The sequence below is a fragment of the Zalophus californianus genome, chromosome 11 (assembly GCF_009762305.2).
Source record: "Zalophus californianus isolate mZalCal1 chromosome 11, mZalCal1.pri.v2, whole genome shotgun sequence".
In the NCBI taxonomy this organism is placed as follows: domain Eukaryota; kingdom Metazoa; phylum Chordata; class Mammalia; order Carnivora; family Otariidae; genus Zalophus; species Zalophus californianus.
Genome location: NC_045605.1, coordinates 46,015,563 through 46,035,014, shown reverse-complemented (window position 1 = coordinate 46,035,014; position 19,452 = coordinate 46,015,563). Strand labels below are relative to the sequence as shown.

Sequence of the window (19,452 nt, the reverse complement as noted above, 5' to 3'; positions counted from 1 at the left end):
AATTAGTGATAGAGAGTCAAGGACTCATAAAGAACTGAAAGGTGACGCCTGGGAATTTGATACTAAGAAGTTTTGCAGATCACTTTAATCAGAAGTTTTTAACCCTGGGGCACATTAGAATCACCTGAGGATCTTTTAAATCCTTGCCTGGGTCTCCGCTAAGCCAGTCAAATCAAAATACCTGCATATAGGACTTGAGCATCTTTTTTTTCCTTTGACTTCATTGGGTGATTTTAATACGCAGCCAGGGTTGGGAACCACTACTTTAAGTGAAACTGTATTTCCATTCTTTTAAGATTAATGAAAGAATTTATTGATTTTAAAATGAAAGTTGAATGTTACAAATTTATTGTAGCATTATGTTGGCCATGGAAATGCTATCAATGAGCTGAAATTCCACCCAAGAGATCCAAATCTTCTCCTGTCAGTAAGTAAAGGTAAGAGAAGCAAATGTTTCTTTAGTCCTATTTATTTGGGAATGATTTTTTTTTTTAAGGGACAAAGAGTTCTAAGGTATTAAAAAAAAAAAACAGACTTAGAATTTATAAAGTACGTTTTTAGTAGAAAAATCTCAGGCTACAGTAGCATCCCTAGACCAAGAATTAGGTAAAAGGACCGTGAAATGGACTGTTAACATCAGACATAAATAAAATAACTGGTACTGAAAATTAAGAATGTGTCACCCTTATTCACAATAGTGTATTATGATGGTTCATCCTCAGTTATTTTACTAAGCTTTATTAATTTTAAGTGGCAGATCCACCAAAGTTATGACATTTTTAAGAATAAGTTTTGTAAATCTCCTTATCACTGACCAGTCATGTAATAAGAAATAATGCATCTGAAAATCTGTGTTGCTTTTTCATATATAAAATTTTTATTTTATAAAGGATTCCCTAATAGAATTCCTTAAAATGCTAAGTTCTCCAGCATAAGCTCTCTGAAATACTTCCTGTATGTATAAAGAAAGCCTTGCTTTCCTCTGTATGCTTATATTGGCATTATAAGTTTAGTCAGGGTTCAGACAAGCCTCTTAATTTCTGAGCTCTCTGAAATCATCTGTGTTATTTCTACATTCTGTCCTTGATTGTTCTTTTTACTTCTGCATTATTATCTAGTCAAGTTTATTCTTAAAGGCTTGTCAAACGTATAACCTTCCCCCCACAATCTGCTCATACTAAAAGATGTCCTCAAATCAAAACTCTTCCATGAAAATGCTTCAGTGTGATTTTTCTTTACCTACCAAGGCTTAAGCTTGGAAGTCAACACCTAAGAGCTGTTAACTTTTTCTCTTTTCTTGATAATAGTAGCTGGGCCCAGGTATTTCTTTACAAGTAATACAGGTCATAATGCCTCACTCTTATTAAATACCACAACTCTCTAACCCTGCTCTTTCCACTTTGTGTCAGTAAGTGCAAAGATAACCTATAGGATATAAGAAAATATTTTGCAAATTATGTTATCTAATAAGGGATTTGTATCAAGAGCTCTTTACAATTCAACAATAAAGACAACCCTTTAAAAAATGGGCAAAGGTTTTGAATAGACTTTCTAAAGAATATACACAGATGTCCAGTGAGCACATGAAAAGGTGCTCAGTATCATTTATCATTAGGGAAATACAAATCAAAAACACAATGAGACCACTTAATACCTACTAGAATGACAGTAATAGACAGTAACCTATGTTGATTAGGATGTAGAGAAGTTTGAACCCCCACATACATTGCTGGTGGGAAAGTAAAATGTACACAATAAAAAATAGTCTAGCAGTTCCTCAAAAAGTTAAACATAGAAATACAGCTCCTATGTGTGTATATGTAGTCAAGAGAAATGAAAACAGATGTCCACGTAAAAACTTGTACACAATTAGAATCAAGGAATAATTTTTATAAGTGTTAATTTCCACTAGTAAACAATTTATTACCACCTTCTAGTGTATGGAATATGTTAATAATCATGTACAATATGGGCATTGTTGTATTTCAAGCTGTAGATTTTTATATTAATGTTGCTGTATATTTTTGTTGCTAATGTTTAGTGGAAAATGAGATTGTTCAAATTAGTTATATTTCTAAGAGGTCTATAATACTATAGAAATAAGTTGTATGTTTTTAATCCTATTTTGGGGTTACTTTAGAAATCTTGTAGTCCCCTCAATTTGTAAATGAGCATAACTCCTATCAAATTAGGATATTATTTAAAGGAAATTATTTGAGGCAAATAAGCTAAACATATTTTAAGACCATATAAATACTTCTTTTTGATCTGGAGAGTTTGAGCTCATACTTAGTTAAGTCTGCATGTTGATGTAAATATGTTAAGTTGTTATATAATGAAGATTCCATTCTTAATTCTCACTGTGCATTACTTAAGTCCAAACTTTTGTAGTTTGTACGTCTTTAAAGAGGTTTTGAGAGTCCAGAGTAAATGAATGATAAAAGTCCATTTAAAAAAATTTTTTTCATGTCTTTACTAGATCATGCATTACGATTGTGGAATATCCAAACAGACACTCTGGTGGCGATATTTGGAGGCGTGGAAGGGCACAGAGATGAAGTTCTAAGTGCTGTAAGTTGAAAGCTGCAGGGCAGTGACCTTCAGGTGTAGAGCTCTGAACAGTCCCCATGGAACTCTTATAAGAAAGCATATGGTTCGTTTCATATAGCCTGCCAGGCACTCATTTACTTGTGACATAACAAGGTTTTTACTTACAGATGAAGGAATAAAGCGAGTAAGGCTTTTTGTGCTTTATCCGTACTCTCGCACCTTATACCAGCACCTCGATTCTCATGAAAGAATACCGTGAACTTGTTAGTCAGAAATCACCAAGCCAACTTGTGTTTTGCTGTTTCTCAGTTATTAAAGAAAAAGGTTGGGCGCCTGAGTGGCTCAGTTGGTTCGGCAACTGCCTTCGGCTCAGGTCATGATCCTGGAGTCCTGGGATCAAGTCCCGCATCGGGCTCCCTGCTTGGCGGGGAGGGAGTCTGCTTCTCCCTCTGACCCTCCCCCCTCTCATGTGCGCGCGCGCGCGCTCTCTCTCTCTCTCTCTCATATTCTTGCTTTCTCAAATAAATAAATAAAAATCTTTAAAAAAAATAAAAGGTTAAGCTAGTTAGCAATTGAGATCAACTTTCATCTTTTATTTGAAGTTGAAATATAAGATCCATTTTTAGGAAGTGTTTATGCTTAAACTAAGTTTTAGAGAACTCTTTGTCATGGTGTTACCTTTATATTTATGTATTATAATCTATTGATCCATTTTAATGGTATGTTGGTATTTTTAGTCAGCTAGTATTTTCACATTTTTACATTATTTTAGCTTTACTTACGTTCCATTTATAGCTTATCTAGTGGTTTTACAGTTCTTCAGTATTTTATTAAACTGCGTAAAGGGGCACGTTGTTTTGAAGCCAGTAGCTTTTTATTTGGAAGTACGAAATATTTCTGTAGTTGGAGTTTGTATGCTTTTGTGAGTATCATACCTACCTTCAGCTACCTTGTTGCCTTGGATTTTCTAAAAGTTGCAGAAGCATTCTTCCATCTGGTATTATGTGTCCTAAGAGGCATGACTACCATCCTTTAAGAAATATAAATTAGAGCTACCGACTCTAAGGGTGTCTTGTTGCTATTGACAGTGAGATAATTAGAAGTAACAGCAACCAGACTTCTGAATTCAGCGAACACCAAATCTAAAGCCCTTAGTCTTTTGTAAAAACAGTGTTCATGATCAATTCAAAGGTTGGATTAACACAGAATAGCTAGATTAATAAGGAAAATTTCCTCCTCAAATAGAACTCTCTACTGTTTTCTTCCCTTTTTTTAAAGATTTTATTTATTTTTTAAAAGATTTTATTTGACAGCACAAGCCTGATGGCTGAAGGCACATGCTTAACTAACTGAGCTTCCCAGGCGCCCCTAAGATTTTATTTACGTAATCTCTACACCTAGTGTAGAGCTTGAACTCATAACCCTGAGATCAAGAGTTGCATGCCCTATTGACTGAGCCAGCCAGGCCCCCTTCTGCTGTTTATTCTTTTAAAAAGTGAATTTAAAACCAATATAATAAGCATTTTGACTTAGATACACAGATAAAGTAAAATTTAAGTTCAAGGACCAACTGTATAGTTTACAGCTGTCAATTTCATTGTTTGATCAGGGTTGGACAGAGAGTACTAACAGACTTACTCAGGTCTTTGTGTCATAGAATAATTGTTTTACTTCATTCAATTTACCTTCAGAATAAAGCAAAGGAAATATTTAAAGATAATTGAATAGATAAAACTAAATTCAAACAATTTACTTTCTTGACTTACATATTGTATAAGTTCATATACTGTAGTTATGACTAATCAGTTAAAACTAAATCTTGGAAAAAAAATAAGTCTCGGAAGCAGTAACAACTGATTTATGGGCTACATGGATAAACTCAAAATGTGTGTGACTTGAAATAGAATTTTCATTATGCTGTACATCAGATGAAAATTGGGTAGTCTAATTTGGGCAGTTTGTATATTTTAAGCTTTTCTGCTTTACATACAGGATTATGATCTTTTGGGTGAAAAAATAATGTCCTGTGGTATGGATCACTCTCTTAAACTTTGGAGGATCAATTCAAAGAGAATGATGAATGCAATTAAGGAATCTTATGATTATAATCCAAATAAAACTAACAGGTAACAATTGTGCTATTGAAAACAGTTTGTTTTTTCATGCTATTGGATAGGTGCATTTTACTTTTTCCAAAATTTTTACATAATCCCCCAACATTGAGTTTAGAAGCCCTTCTTTGAATAAGTTTTAGGTACCAATTTATATACCATAAGATTTTTTAAATCAAAGCCTTTATTTTTAGTCTGTGGCTCATTTTTCAAAATCCCCTTTAAATTGTGTGTTCATCTTAATTTAGTAGCATGTTTCACTTTTTATTTAGGTATGCATGTGCTTGACTGTTTACATTTTAACAATTTTAAGCTGCTTAAACTTGCTCTGTGGGATAGGGTAAAGGACCCTTCAGAATAGTATTATTTGTATTATTCGTCAACACTTTAAATTCAAAGTCAAGACAGTAAATCATGATTTTTTTTAAATGGGTTTCTTGGCTTTATTTCATGATAATGTAATGCTTTCCTTTAAATGATCCCTTTTTTAGATGGAGAAAATTCAAAAGCAGGAGCCTTGCTTTATGGGACTGACTATGAGTGGGAACTGTGCAGTTTTCTTAAAATATATATATAATTTCAATATTTTTAATATATATATATAAAGATTTTTATTTTCTAAGTAATCTCTACACCCAACGTGGGGCTCAAATTTAAAACCCCAAGATCAAGAGTTGCACATTCCACCAACTAAGCCATCCAGATACCCCCTTAATAATTTTTGAAATGCTTTAATTTTTAATTCAATAACTGTCTTTTCAGAATCTCATCAGACTATTAACACTTTCACTGTCACTATGGTATGTCTGTGTATATTAACTTCGTTTGCACTTCTGTTTTAACAAAAAGCATTTATTTTCTGGTTATCAAACCAGATTATTAATAGGTTATCAGTTAAATTTATAACCATCAACAAATAGTTCAATGCACTAACATATTTGGCTAAAAAGCAATTAATATAATTATAGCAGAATTAAGAATTTGTATTAGATCATTAATAACATTTTAATGTTTTAATAAAGAAAAGCTCCCAGAATCTGAACTGGAAAGAATGTTTGAGATGATTCAGCCCAACATCCTTTTTACATATGAGAGAAAAGTAAAGAGAGGACATGTGAGTTGCCCAAGACACAACTAATTCATGGCATCATGTCATTCTTCTAGTTATTTCAGTATAAATCTGAATCACTAGATTAGAAATGTTAGGTATACTTTTAAGTAACTATAGAATTGGTAGCGACTTCTCTGCTTGGTGGTCTTCTCAAAAACATCTTTAAAGAAAAAATAGCACTATGTTTCACTTTCCTAAGTACAGGAAAAGTCTTAATAAATGCCAAATTCCTGTTAGATACCATTTTTAGAAATTGTTGCTCAAGGGAGGACTCTCATCTAACCTTGTCTTTAGCAGGCTTTGGAATGATGTGTCATTGTTCCTAGAAAGGTGACCATCTTTTGAAATAATGTAGATATGTTGACTTTGATAGACTGTTATGCTTAAATTTAAAAGTTTGAATAGTTTAATGTTTTCTATGAGAAACTTTTAGTGCTGTAATCAGATGATACTGCTTATCATTGGTTAGGATAGCCAGAATTTGAAGTGATTTATTTTGGTCTCCATAGTAAGATAAGAAGCTATAATTTTTGTAAATGAAATTTCATAAGAAAATTGAATTGAGAGCCGATAATGGAAAAAATACAGAAATACATGAAATGAGACTTTAGGTCTCAGTAAACCCATAAGAAGGTATGCAGTTTTCTAGGAACACAGAATTAATAGTCATATAAATATGAAAGTGAAAATTAGTGTGATTCTACTATTCTTTTTTCTTTTTAACTTTTGACATTTCCATTGCAGGCCATTTATTTCTCAGAAAATTCACTTTCCTGACTTTTCCACCAGAGACATACATAGGAATTATGTCGATTGTGTGCGATGGTTAGGTGATTTGATACTTTCCAAGGTATGCTAACTGCTGTTAAGCTGTACTTCTGTTGTTTGTGTTTGTGTGAGTTGGAACCTTGCAGGGAGCACAGTTTTTTTATACAGTTTGGTAAATTGGATGGCAGATGGGAAATTCCTTTTTTTTCCCTTAAAGTCTCATAGATTTGGAAACTTGTTTTAGGCATATAACATCCTGATGAGTTATTATAACTTGTGCTGCAATAACAGGAAAAATGTTAACTTGTAAGATGATATTCTCTGATACCCAATGTTATAAAATAACCAATACCTAAAGCCAGTAGTGGGTTTTTTGTTATGTTTGTGTCCATTTCAGTCAATTTGTATTTACCAAAACAGACAACTGGAATTGGCTATGGCTGTAGTTTGCCATCCCCTTCTCTCTCATGTGTTGATGTATATTTACATATTTTTTGCTGATAATTTAGTTGTTGGTGATGTTATCTGAACATTTAGGATTGTCATATTTGGAAAAATTGCTATCCAATTTCTTTTCTTGATGTGGATTTCAGGGCATTTCATATTTTCTTGGACAGAGCCTGACTTACTTTTTTTCTTGGCTTTACGGGTATAGTTTTACCTTTTTTTTTTTTTTTAAACTTTTGATCTTGAAATAATTAGATTCTCAGTAAGTTTCATAGAAAGTACAGAGAGGTCCCATATTGCCCTTCACCCAATTTCTCCCACATACCTCTCACATAACTGTAATACAATATCAAATTTAGGAAATTGACATTGTACAATGTGTGCTTATAGTTCTATGTTGTCATTTTATCACATGTGAATTTTGTCATTTCAAGAATGTTACAGTATGGGACCTTTTAAGATTGGTTTTTTCCACTCAGTATAATGCCATCCAAGTTGTTGTGTGTATCAGTAGTTTTCCTTTTTTTATTGCTGAGTAGTATTCCATGGTATGGATGTACCACAGTTTAACTATTCATCTATTGTAGGACATTTTGGTCCTTTTGCAGTTTGGGGCTATTACAAATAAAGCTGCTAATGAACAATCGTGTACAGGTTTTTGTGTGGACATAAGTTTTCATTTCTCTGGGATAAATGCCTAGAATGGCAATTGCTGGGTCATGGTTAAGTTCGTTTAGTTTTTTAAGAAACTGCCAAACTATTTTCCAGAGTGGCCGTGCCATTTTACATTCCCACCAGCAATGTATGAAAGATCCAGTGTCTCCGAATCTTCGCCGGCATTTGGTATTGTCACTATTTTTTATTTTAGCTGTTCTGATAGGTGTGTAGTGATATCTCATCGTGGTCTTAATTTGCATTTCCCTGATGGCTAGTGATGAACATCTTTTTCATATGCTTATTTACCATCCATATATCCTTTTTGATGATGTCTCTTCATATCTTTTGCTCATTTTCTAATTGGATTGGTTTTGTGTTTTTTTTTATTGTTGAGTTTTGAGAGTTCTTAATATATTCTAAATATGAATCCTGTGTCAGATACGTAGTTTGCAAATATTTTCTTCCAGTCTGTAGCTTGTCTTTTCATCCTCTTAACAGGATCTTTTGCAGAGCAAATGTTTTAATTTTGATGAATTTCAATTTATTGATTTTTGTTTGAAAAAATTTTATGGATTGTGCTTTTGATGTTATGTTTAAAAGCTCTTCACGCTCTGGATCCTAAAGATGTTTTCCTATGTTTTCTTTGAAAAGTTTTATAGTGTTATGTTTTATTAAATGTATGATCTATTTTGAGTTAATTTTTATATGAGGTTTAGGTAGTAGTTCATTTTTTGCCTATGGATATCCAATTATTCAGCACCATTTGTTGAAAGACTTCTTTCTCCTTTGAATTGCTTTTGCACCTTGGTCAAAAATTGTTTGGCCTACCTGTGTGAGGCTGTTCTGGTTTTTCTGTTCTATTCCCTATACCACTACTATATATACACAGTCTTGATTACTGTAGCTCTGTAATAAGTCTTGGAATTGGTTAAGTGTTTTCTTCCACTTTATTATTTTTCGAAATTGTTTTTAGCTATTTTGATTCCTTTGCCTTTCTAGTTTAAATTTTAGAATAATCTTGTCTACATTTTATAAAAAAAAATCTTGCTGGGGTTTTTTGGGCAGTGAAGAGTTTGGTATTTTGTTAAATTTGTGTATCAGTTTGATGGGGAATTAATGTCTGCTCCACTCTCCAGTTCATGAACATAGTATCTCTCTCCATTTATTTAGATCTTGGATTTTTATTATCAGCATTTTGTAGCTTTTAGCATACAAGTCCTGTGCATGCTTTGTTAGATTTATACCTAAGTACTTCCCTTTTTTGAATGATTATAAATGGTGTTCCTTATTTTTTTGTGTTTATTGCTAGTATACAGGAATGTAATTGATTTTTCATATTGACCTTGAGTCCCATGGTTTTTTGTCTAGTACTTGGGAATGTTTTCGTAGCCCATCATGTCATCTGCCTATAGGGACAGTTTAATATCTTCCTTTCTGACCTTGCCTTATTTCACTGGCAAACTTCCCAGTTGTGTGTTGAATAGCGGTGTTAAGATCAGACATTCCTGACTTGTTCCTGATATTAAAAGGGAAAGAATTCTGTCTTTAACAATTAGGTATATTAGCTGTATGTTTTTATAGTTCTCCATCAAGTTGAGAACTATCCCCCTTATTAGTTTTTTGAGAATTTTATCATGAATGGGTGTTGAATTCTGTCAAATGCTTTTTCTGTATCAGTTGATATGATCATGTGGCTTTTTCTTACTTAGCCTGTTAATGGAGTGTATTTAATTTTTTTTAATAGATCTGGTCCTGTATCCCTAGAATAAGTTTATTTGTTCATAGTGTAATTTTTTATATGTGTTGCTAATAGCTGGTATTTTGTCAAAGATTTGTTTGTATTCATGAGGTTATAATACTAGTCTGAAGTTTTTTGTAATGTCTTTGTCTGGTTTTGGTATTGATAATCCTGGCTTCATAAAATGAATTGGCAAGTTTTCCCTCTTATTTTCTGGAAGAAATGATAAGAAATTCTTCATAAATCGTTGTTAGAATTCTCTGGTTAAATCATCTGGGCCTAGAAATTTTTGAGAGTTTTAAAGATACAGATTCCATTTCCTTAATAATTAATAAAGCTGTTCAAATTAACTATTTCATATTACGTGAGTTGTGGTAGTTTGTGTTGTATGAGGAATTGATCCATTACATCTAAGGTAAAATTTATATGTAGAGTTGTTTGTAATATTCTCTTATTTTCCTTTTGACAACTGCAAGGTCTCTACTGATAGCCCTGCTTCAATCCTGAAATGGTATTTTGTCTTTTTTTTGTTGTTAAGTCTTGGTAGGGGCTCAATTTTTTATCTCTTCTTCCTTTTGTTTGCCGTGGGTGTATTTTGCTCTTTTACTAGTTTCATTAAGGTGTGGGAGCTCAGATTATTGAGTTGAGACTTCTCTAAGATAAGTATTAGATGCTATAAATTTTCCTCTCTGCCTTTATTTAGCTGCATCTCACTAATTTTGATATGAAGTGTGTTGTTCAGTTTCTAGGTATTGGAGATTTTCTTGTTATCTTTCTCTTAATGATTTCTAATTTGATTCCATTGTGGTCAGAGCATACTCTTTGTAATTTGGGTTCTTTTAAACTTTTTTGAGATTTTTTATGGCACTATCTTGGGTATGTTCTGTGGGAGCTTGAAAGGAATGTGTAATTCTGTTTGTGGGGAGTGTTCCATAAGTGTCCGTTAGGTGCTATTGGTCAATGGTGTGGTTGACTTCTTTACAGCTTCATTGACTTTTCTGTCTACTTATTTTATCGAATATTGAGAGATGGGGAAGTCTCCAGCTGTAATTGTGGATTTTTTTCCCTTTCTGCTTTCAGTTTTTATGATGTTTTGCAGCTCTGTGAGTTGCTTGTTATTGCTGTGTCTTGGTGACTGGACCCTTTTAGTTTTTTTTCTTTTTTTTTCTTCTATCTGGGCCTTTTCCCTAATTTCCTGTAGGTCAGTAGGCTCTATGCCCAATGTAGGGCTTGAACTCACAAGCCCTAGATCAAGGGTCCCATGTTCTACTGACTGAGCCAGCCAGGCACCGCATGTGAACATTTTTTAGAATTCCACTTTTTTTTTTTTTAAGATTTTTTATTTTTTATTTATTTGTTAGAGCACACACCAGAGCATAAGTGGGAGCAGAGAGCCAGACTCGGGGCTCGATCCCAGGACCCCAAGATCATGACCTATGCAGAAGGCAGATGCTTAATCAACTGAACCACCCAGGTGCCCCTAGAATTCCATTTTGATTTATCTGTAATATTAAGTACATTTTTTTTTTAAGATTGATTTATTTGAGAGAGAGCATGAGCAGGGAGGAGAAGGAGAAGCAGGCTCCCCGCGAGCAGGGGAGCCTGATGCGAGGCTCAATCCCAGGATCCTGGACCTGAGCTGAAGGCAGGTGCTTAACTGATGAGCCACCCAGGCGCCCCTAAGTACATTTCTTTATGCAGCTTTTTGGTGTTTCCTCTAGATGTTATATATGTATATTTATTAACTGTTTTGTTACCTTTTGTTATAATTTATTTTTGTTAATGCTATCTATAAGAAAGTCATTTTAGGTATAAAATAGGTGTAGATTAAAAGTAAAAAATTGCCTAAAGATATGCCTACCATGCAATAATAAATATAAAAACATATTTATGTAACCTGTCTATTGTGTATCAACATTTTACCACTTGACGTGAAGTGTAGAAACCTAATTTTCCTTTGTTACTTTATCCACCATTTATAGTTTGTCTTAAATATTCCCTTTATAATTGGGAAAAACATCAAAAAATGTTACTAGTTTTGCTTCAACCATCAAACATAATTTAAAAACTCAAGGGGAAAAGGAGAGTATTTACTACTCATTTTGCTTTTTCCATTGTTCCTTCCTGATGTTCCAAGATTCCTTCTCATATTATTTCCTTTGTGTTTATAAAACTGCCTGTAACCATTCTTTTAGGGTAGTTCTGTTGGTGACAAATTCTTCGTTTTTCTTCATCTGAGAATGTCTTCATTTCTCCTTCATTCCTGAAAGGTATATTCAGTCGATAGAGGATTTTACCTAGACAGTTATTTTCTTTGCCCATTTGAAAAATGTTGTGTTCCCTCTTTCTAGGGTCTGTGGTTTCTGATGAGACACCTGCCATCATTGGAATTGTTTTTCTTCTCAGCATAAGGTGTTTTGTCTTACTTGCTTTCAGGATTTTTTTGTCTTTTCAGTTTTCAGAAGTTTGAATATGATGTACCTTGATTTCTTTGGATTTTATCTTTTGGAGTTCACTCACCTTAAATTGTAGTAAATTTATGTCCTTTGGAGATACAGTTGTGTCAAATCTGGAAACCTTTCAGCCATTATTCAGATTCTTTTTTAGACCTGCTCTCTTCTTCCACTCCTTTCGAACTCTAACGATACAAATGTTAGATCTTTTATTTGACCCCTGGGACTCTCTTTTTTCGTTTGTTTCCTTTTGTTTGGATTGGGTAGTTTTCTGTTTTTCTGACTTTAAATTTACTGACACTTGTTGAACCTTTAGGTTGATTTTCTTATTTTGGTTATAGTATTTTTCAGTTCTGAATTTTCCATTTGATTCTTTTTATTTCTTTGCTGAGACTTTGTTCTTGTTTTTAAGTGTGTTTATAATTGCTCATTGAAGCATTTTTTTCAGTGAAGCATTTTTATGATGGCTGCTTTAAAAATCCTTGTCAGATAGTTCCAACACCTATGCTTCTCATTGTTGGCATTTATTGTCTTTTAGCATTAAAGTTGAGGTTTTTCTGATTATTGGTATGACAAGTGAATTTTTGATTGAGATCTAGATATTTTGATTGTTGATACTACAAGACTGTGCATCTTATTTTATTTAGATGTTTTGCACATTCTTCCTCTGATAAATTTTCAGCTGGGGAAGGGGAGCACTAATTCATGATTGGCAGGTGGTGGGGAAGTCAAGATGGTGGTGTCTCATTACTGTTCCCCAGAGTGGTCTCCACTGACACGGGGGTTGTGGATGATGGTAAACATGCTAACTCCGCTAGGCTGCCTCTGATACCACCCCAGGCAAAGAGGAGGAGGAGAAAGTTACTTCATTATGGGTGAGGGGTAGGGAGGGTCAGGTATGCATTTGAGGTGCAGAGTTACACCTGAGAAGTGCTCCCCACTGGGCCTTTGCTGGTTCATGTGAGCATGGGCCCACAGTTTTTTTCTGTGGTGTTTGGCTGGAGTAGAGTGTTTGAAAATTTTCTCACCTGCTAGGTTGTCACTTCCCTGGTTCTTTGGTTATTAGAGAGAGCAGGCTTTTGTTGGGGGTATTTTGGACTTAACCCGTGGGTATTGCTGAGCTGCTGCTGCCTTTTCTAGTATCCAGTCGGGTACATAAATGAGGCAGAAGAAAACCAAGGAACTCAACATCCTGAAGTCCCAAGGTTCCAAACCAGCCTACCTTCTCTCTACCTTTCAAAGTCTTATGTTTGCTTTATATTTGATACTCAGTCTTTTAAGCTATAGTGAGGATAAATAGGGGAAAGTACATCTACTCCATCGTTTTGGAAGTAGAAAAGCCACTAGCTCTAAAATTTCTTTTCTTAGAACGTAATCAGACGAAAGGAAAGGATTTCTGCATTTTAGGTTTCAGGAAGCTGACCTGAATGAACTGTATTGGTGGTCTCAAATCTATTTCTGCATCAGAATCACTAGGAGAACATTGTAAAAATAGATTCCTAGGCCTCAGTCCCAGAGTTTTCTAAATCTGGCACAAGGACCTGGAAATTCGTAATTTTAAAAAGCTCTCTAGATGATTTTTCAAGTGCAGTCATCCATTACAGCGAACAAATTCTCCTTACCTCCTTAAGTTTTAGTTCATGAGGGGACTCTACTAATTAAGGATCCTTTACCAGTGTAATCGGTGACAGGCACTTGAAGAACTATGTCATAATTGTTCTGCTTCAGCCTTCCCTTGTAGAGATTCTGAGTAGGGTTGGGACCAAGATGAGTCTTTTGAGGGAAGTCTACAGGCTATCAATCCAATTGTGCATTTAGTTAGATCATCAAAGTGGGTGATCTCTAATCTAAGGTACTTTACAGTAAAGAACTTGTGTATCAGATATATAGCCCTGGGATTTTATATAATCTAAAAAAGACAAGAGAAGAAAAACGGGGGGAGGGGTGTTGTCCCCTCCCTAGTCTTCCTGTGGCCCTGCTGTTAAAATGTTCATATGTCAGTGAACCGGACAGAGCTGCCCCATGGGACTGTGTAGGCTGTGTCATGTAAACTCCAGGAGGCACTCTTCCCTACACAGGCATTTCTCAGTCCAGGTTCTGTTGGGCTAGATCGTTCTTTTTTTTTTTTTTATGGGAGGGGCCATCCAGCAGCATCTCTCGCCTCTAACCTACTAAAGGGCAGGGACATTGCCAAATGTCCCTCAGTTGGCACACCACTGACCTATAATACGCATAGTGCCCACTGTGTTGCAGTTTTTCTTCCATTGTATTCCTTATCACTTGCTGCTTAACTAGAATGTGTGCAAAGATAATGATATTAGAATAAGAAGGTGTAACTTAGTCTAGTTCAGTCCTATCCCCATATCAATGTCTTGATGTTAAAACCCCTGAGTTCATTGCCTTCTATATAATCTGATCTCTAAGGCCTCTAAGCAGGGGCCATATTGAAGAGCCATGCATTTGTATAGGGTTTTTGTAATTTTACCTTTTGTTATAAAACACTCCAGTTTCTGGGTGCCACAGTATCTAGAGATGGATTTGGTTTGGAAGAGAAATTGTGACTTCAAAATGAATATTCCAGATAATATAATGCTTTTGAATATTGTTAAATTCTGTTGTAATACGACTTCTTGTCCTCAGGTGTGGACATTGACTCTGTAAATATAAGTGATCTGTAATATAAATGTATATCACTGTATTTAGTAGATGGATAACCAGGTTTTAAGACTGTTGATTCTAAAAAGATAAAAAAGCGCTTTGTTTTTAATATTTAAAATTCAGTTCTATATGTAATATTTCTTTTTTTCTCATTTCTCTCTTTTAAAGTCTTGTGAAAATGCCATTGTGTGCTGGAAACCTGGCAAAATGGAAGATGATATAGATAAAATTAAACCCAGTGAATCTAATGTGACTATTCTTGGGCGATTCGATTACAGCCAGTGTGACATTTGGTACATGAGGTTTTCTATGGATTTCTGGCAAAAGGTAGCAACATATTTTTACATTTTAAACTTAAGACCATTGTAATTTCACTTTTCTCTGTTGTGCATCCATGTTGTTTCCTGTAAGAATCTACCTTGATATTTTATGTTGATTACTTTGGCCAGTGATGTTATTTATTCTACCCTTGTGGTTCTGCACACCATCTGCAATGCTTAGTATAAATGCAATTGACAGGTGTCAATGGTGGCAGTGAGGTGCTTACTTTCCATAACATCTGTTATTAAGGTAGCTTTTTTTGTAGAAAAGTTTGGAGAAAAATCAACATGGAAGATGGGGCAAACTACAAGTTATCTAAAATTTGAAAGAGATTGGTGTTAGGAATTTGTAGTAACAAATTACCTGGATATTTATTTCTGTCAGAAAACTGGAGGAGCTGTCTGTAGCTTTTGCTATAATTCTTTAAGGCAGAATAGAATAAAGTACATGCTAACAATGTAAATTGTAAAGTCCTTCATAAGTTTGCAGAATGCCTTCTGATTTACTCAGGATACCTCTGAAGTATTAGGTGCTGTTATCTCCATTAAAAATCAGAAATATAAGATGCAAAAAACTAATCGTGAGCATAGCCAAAGGCTGGAGCTGAGGTTTTTCTGAAATACGAATATGTCTTAGGAATGCTTGAAGGCTCTATACCTATTTTAATAATTTGGTGTTTTTAAAAATATGTTTATACAGATGCTTGCATTGGGCAATCAGGTCGGCAAACTTTATGTTTGGGATTTAGAAGTAGAAGATCCTCATAAAGCCAAGTAAGTATTTAGAAATATTTATTGATTAGGGATACCTGGGTGGTTCAGTCGGTTAAGCGGCTGCCTTCGGCTCAGATCATGATCCCAGAGTTCTGGGATCAAGTCCTGCATCAGGCTCCCTGCTCTGTGGGAGTCTTTGGTTCTCCTTTTATGTGCCCCTCTCCCCTGCTTGTGTGCCTTCTCTCTCGTAAAAATCTTTTTAAAGAAATTTTTATTGATAATTTCTGCCTTTTTCTCAAATGTTATGCCAATAGATAGGAAGTAATTGATAATTGAAGTACCATTCTTAAATCATTTTTAACATTTACATGACTCGGTTATTTTAAAATACTTTTTATTTTCATAATGACTGTTTATCATGAGTACTTTGGTGACAAGTTGCTTCTTTTTTTAAAATATAAAATATAGGGGCGCCTGGGTGACTCAGTTGTTCAGCGTCTGCCTTCGGCTCAGGTCATGATCCCAGCGTCCTGGGATCGAGCCCTGCATTGGGCTCCTTGCTCACCAGGAAGCCAGCTTCTCTCTCTCCCACTCCCCCTGCTTGTGTTCCCTCTCTCACTGTGTCTCTGTCAAATAAATAAATAAAATATTTAAAATACATATATATAAAATATACCCAAATTTTATGAAATTAGAAATTGAATTCTCTTAGTAATGTTTTAAATGCTTTCCATATGACTTGGAACATCTATTTGTTTTCTAATTCACTGGTTTAATTTGATACAACATTTTTTATGAATGGCATTTAACGTGTTGTCTTGTTTTTTCCTAGATGTACAACACTGACTCATCATAAATGTGGTGCTGCTATTCGACAAACCAGTTTTAGCAGGGATAGCAGTATCCTTATAGCTGTTTGTGATGATGCCAGTATTTGGCGCTGGGATCGACTTCGATAAAATACTTTTTCTTAATCAAAATTAGGTGTGTTTTCTGTGTATAATAGAATTACTGTATCTTGCTAGTAAGGGCACATAGAGCATTTAGAGTTGTCTTTCAGCATTCAATCAGGCTGAGCTGAATGTAGTGATGTTTACATTGTTTACATTCTTTGTACTGTCTCCTGCTCAGACTCTACTGCTTTTAATAAAAATTTATTTTTTTAAAGCTGTGTGTTTATTTTCATTGTGATAAAAAGAAATGTTGAAAGTAATAAAATACGCCCTTTTTGTAATGATCATTTTTGTAGTTCTTTTAACTGACGAAAGCTATATAATGTAGTGATTAAGTGTAAGCTCTAGAACTAAGCTGAATTTAAGTCTTGGCTCTGCACCTATGAGCTGAGCTAAATAACTGAACATCTTACTCAGTTTCTTCGTGTGTGAAACATGGATAAGAATACCTACCTCATAGGGTTATTAAAGATCAAATGATTAAACAAGTGAAGCAGCTGGAACAGTACTTGACATACACTAAACCCTAAATACATTGTTACTTATTTTTATTGGAAATTGTATTAACTATGTCTTTGTATCTCTTTCTATAACTTGATAGTAATTTAAAAATATAGGTGGCACATACAATGATTTAATTAAGCTTTCTGCACAGTTGAAAAAAATACTGCCATTTGGTTTGCAGCTAGACCATAAGCAATCCTTTTTTTTAAGATTTTATTTATTTGAGAGAGAGCATGAGAGGGGGGAGGGTCAGCGGGAGAAGCAGACTCCATGCTGAGCAGGGAGCCCGATGTGGGACTCGATCCTGGGATTCCAGGATCATGACCTGAGCTGAAGGCAGTCGCTTAACCAACTGAACCACCCAGGTGCCCGACCATTATAAATCTTAATGGAAATATTAGAGCAAGTGAGAAGAGGACACAGAAGCTTGAATGCAGGCAATTGAAAAATGAAAGAAATGGGGAGTATGTACAGTGTTATGTCTGCTTTTATAGAAATATATTGGTTAAGAGAAATACGTAGATTGAGGGAATCAGACTTGAGAGTAGTTGGGTCTTTTGTTCCAAACATAAGGTGCTTTGTATATATTTATGAACAAGAAACAGCAAGAATGAGACCTATATAAAAGTCCAGAAAATTGGGGTACCTGGTTGGCTCAGATGGTTAAGCATCTGCCTTCAGCTCAGGTCATGATCCCAGGGTCCTGGGATCGAGTTCCACATTGGGCTCCTGGCTCAGCGGGGAGTCCGCTTTTCCTCTCCCTCTCCCTCTGCTCATGCTCTCTCTCTCAAATGAATAAATAAAATCTTTATTTAAAAAAAAAAGACCAGAAAATTCCCAAAGAGAACCAACATGACATGTGGAGGAGTTGACCTGAAGCAGAGGGAATAAGGAAAACCTGAGTAAATCAGAAGGTAGGAAGTAAAATGGGTGCCGGGTAAAATGTAAGACTGAATTTTATCAGATTTTGAGATTCATGAGCCTTGTGTTTATAAATCTTATGCATTTCCATGAATACGCCAGTATTTAATACCTTTCTGGATGTGTTTATTGCTTCTGGTTTTTGCTATTATAAACAATATTTAGACTTCTGGCACAGGATACAAGTCTTTGTGTACCTCTCTGATTATTTCCACACTCATCTTTCAGAATTAGTCAATGAAAGGGTATTTCTAATAAGGTACCAGATTCACTTGCTCCAACAGTGTATGTTGGTACCCATTTTACTTTTGTTATTAATTCCTGTGTATATCTGTAGATAAGCAGTTGGCAAACTTTTCTGGTAAACAGCTAGGTAGTAAATACTTTAGGCTTTGAAGGTCGTACATTCTCTCACACTCAACTTTACTACTGTAGTGTGAAAGCAACTATAGATGATATGTAGATGAATGGGCCTGGCTGTGTTCAATAAAATTAACAAAAACACACAGTGGGCCATATTTGGTTCATAAACCATAGTTTTGCCCACTCTTGCTATGGATACTAGATATTGAAACTAAACACTTCAGGAGGCCCCTAAGGTTGTTGAAAATTTAGGTCAGCCAAATAGCTCACAAAGATCACCAGATAGGCAATGACACATGCTCTGACTGATAGGTGAAACAGTACATAATATACTTAGACCACCAAGGACTTCAGATGCTGGTGTTGCCAGAAAATGTAGAAGAGCCACATTTACAATTGCTGCTTTTTACCTATATTCCACCCTTTCCTGGCTTTCTTATTGAACATTTCAATGATCATCTAATATACTACATAATTTACTTTGGTTGGTTGTATTTCTTATAAGAGCGGACTGTGGTTTGTTTTATTTTGCACATAGGTACTCGATAAATACTTGAATGAATGAAAATAAAAGTTGCAGTCACAAAAATAAGCAATTAGAGAATACTAAGACTGACCAGGAGGATTTATAAAAGAAACAACGAGGGTGCCTGGGTGGCTCAGATGGTTAAGCGTCTGCGTTCGGCTCAGGTCATGATCCCAGAGTCCTGGGATCGAGTCCCGCATCGGGCTCCCTGCTCAGCGGGGAGCCTGCTTCTCCCTCTGATTCTCTCTCTGTCTCTCATGAATAAATAAATAAAATTAAAAAAAAAAACTGAATAAGTCTCAACATTTAACATTTAAACAAAAAAAGAAAAACAACTAGAACCTTCAGAAGTGAAAAATGATGGAAGTAAAAGTGAATGTTAGGGGCACCTGGGTGGCTCAGTCGTTAAGCGTTTGCCTTCGGCTCGGGTCATGATCCCAGGTTCTGGAATCGAGTCCCGCATCGGGCTCCCTGCTCAGTGAGAAGCCTGCCCTCTCCAACTCCCCCTGCGTGTGGTTCCTCTCTCACTGTGTCTTTCTGTCAAAATCTCTTAAAAAAAAAAAGTGAATGTTAGATTAGACACAATAGAGATAAGTGAACTGGAAGAGATCCTAAAAAATTACTTGGAATGTGTTAAAGAGAAGGAAATTGAGAATAT

General features: G+C 35.1%; 1 protein-coding gene across 3 annotated transcripts in view; it reads left to right on the top strand.

The window, feature by feature from the left end:
* The window catches only part of EED (embryonic ectoderm development), a 29,454-nt gene extending 12,760 nt beyond the window's left edge, over positions 1–16,694 (top strand). Inside the window, exons 6-13 of one of the 3 annotated variants that reach the window (XM_027579785.2) lie at positions 356–437; positions 2,480–2,571; positions 4,543–4,676; positions 6,517–6,622; positions 7,756–7,830; positions 14,662–14,820; positions 15,514–15,587; positions 16,360–16,694. In XM_027579785.2, the coding sequence (XP_027435586.1) occupies positions 356–437; positions 2,480–2,571; positions 4,543–4,676; positions 6,517–6,622; positions 7,756–7,830; positions 14,662–14,820; positions 15,514–15,587; positions 16,360–16,486 (849 nt within the window). In that variant the 3' untranslated portion in view covers positions 16,487–16,694. The remainder of the gene's footprint in view (positions 1–355; positions 438–2,479; positions 2,572–4,542; positions 4,677–6,516; positions 6,623–7,755; positions 7,831–14,661; positions 14,821–15,513; positions 15,588–16,359) is intronic. The other 2 variants (XM_027579786.2, XM_027579787.1) reach the window with 2 other exon arrangements.
* The last annotated feature ends 2,758 nt before the right edge of the window (positions 16,695–19,452 follow it).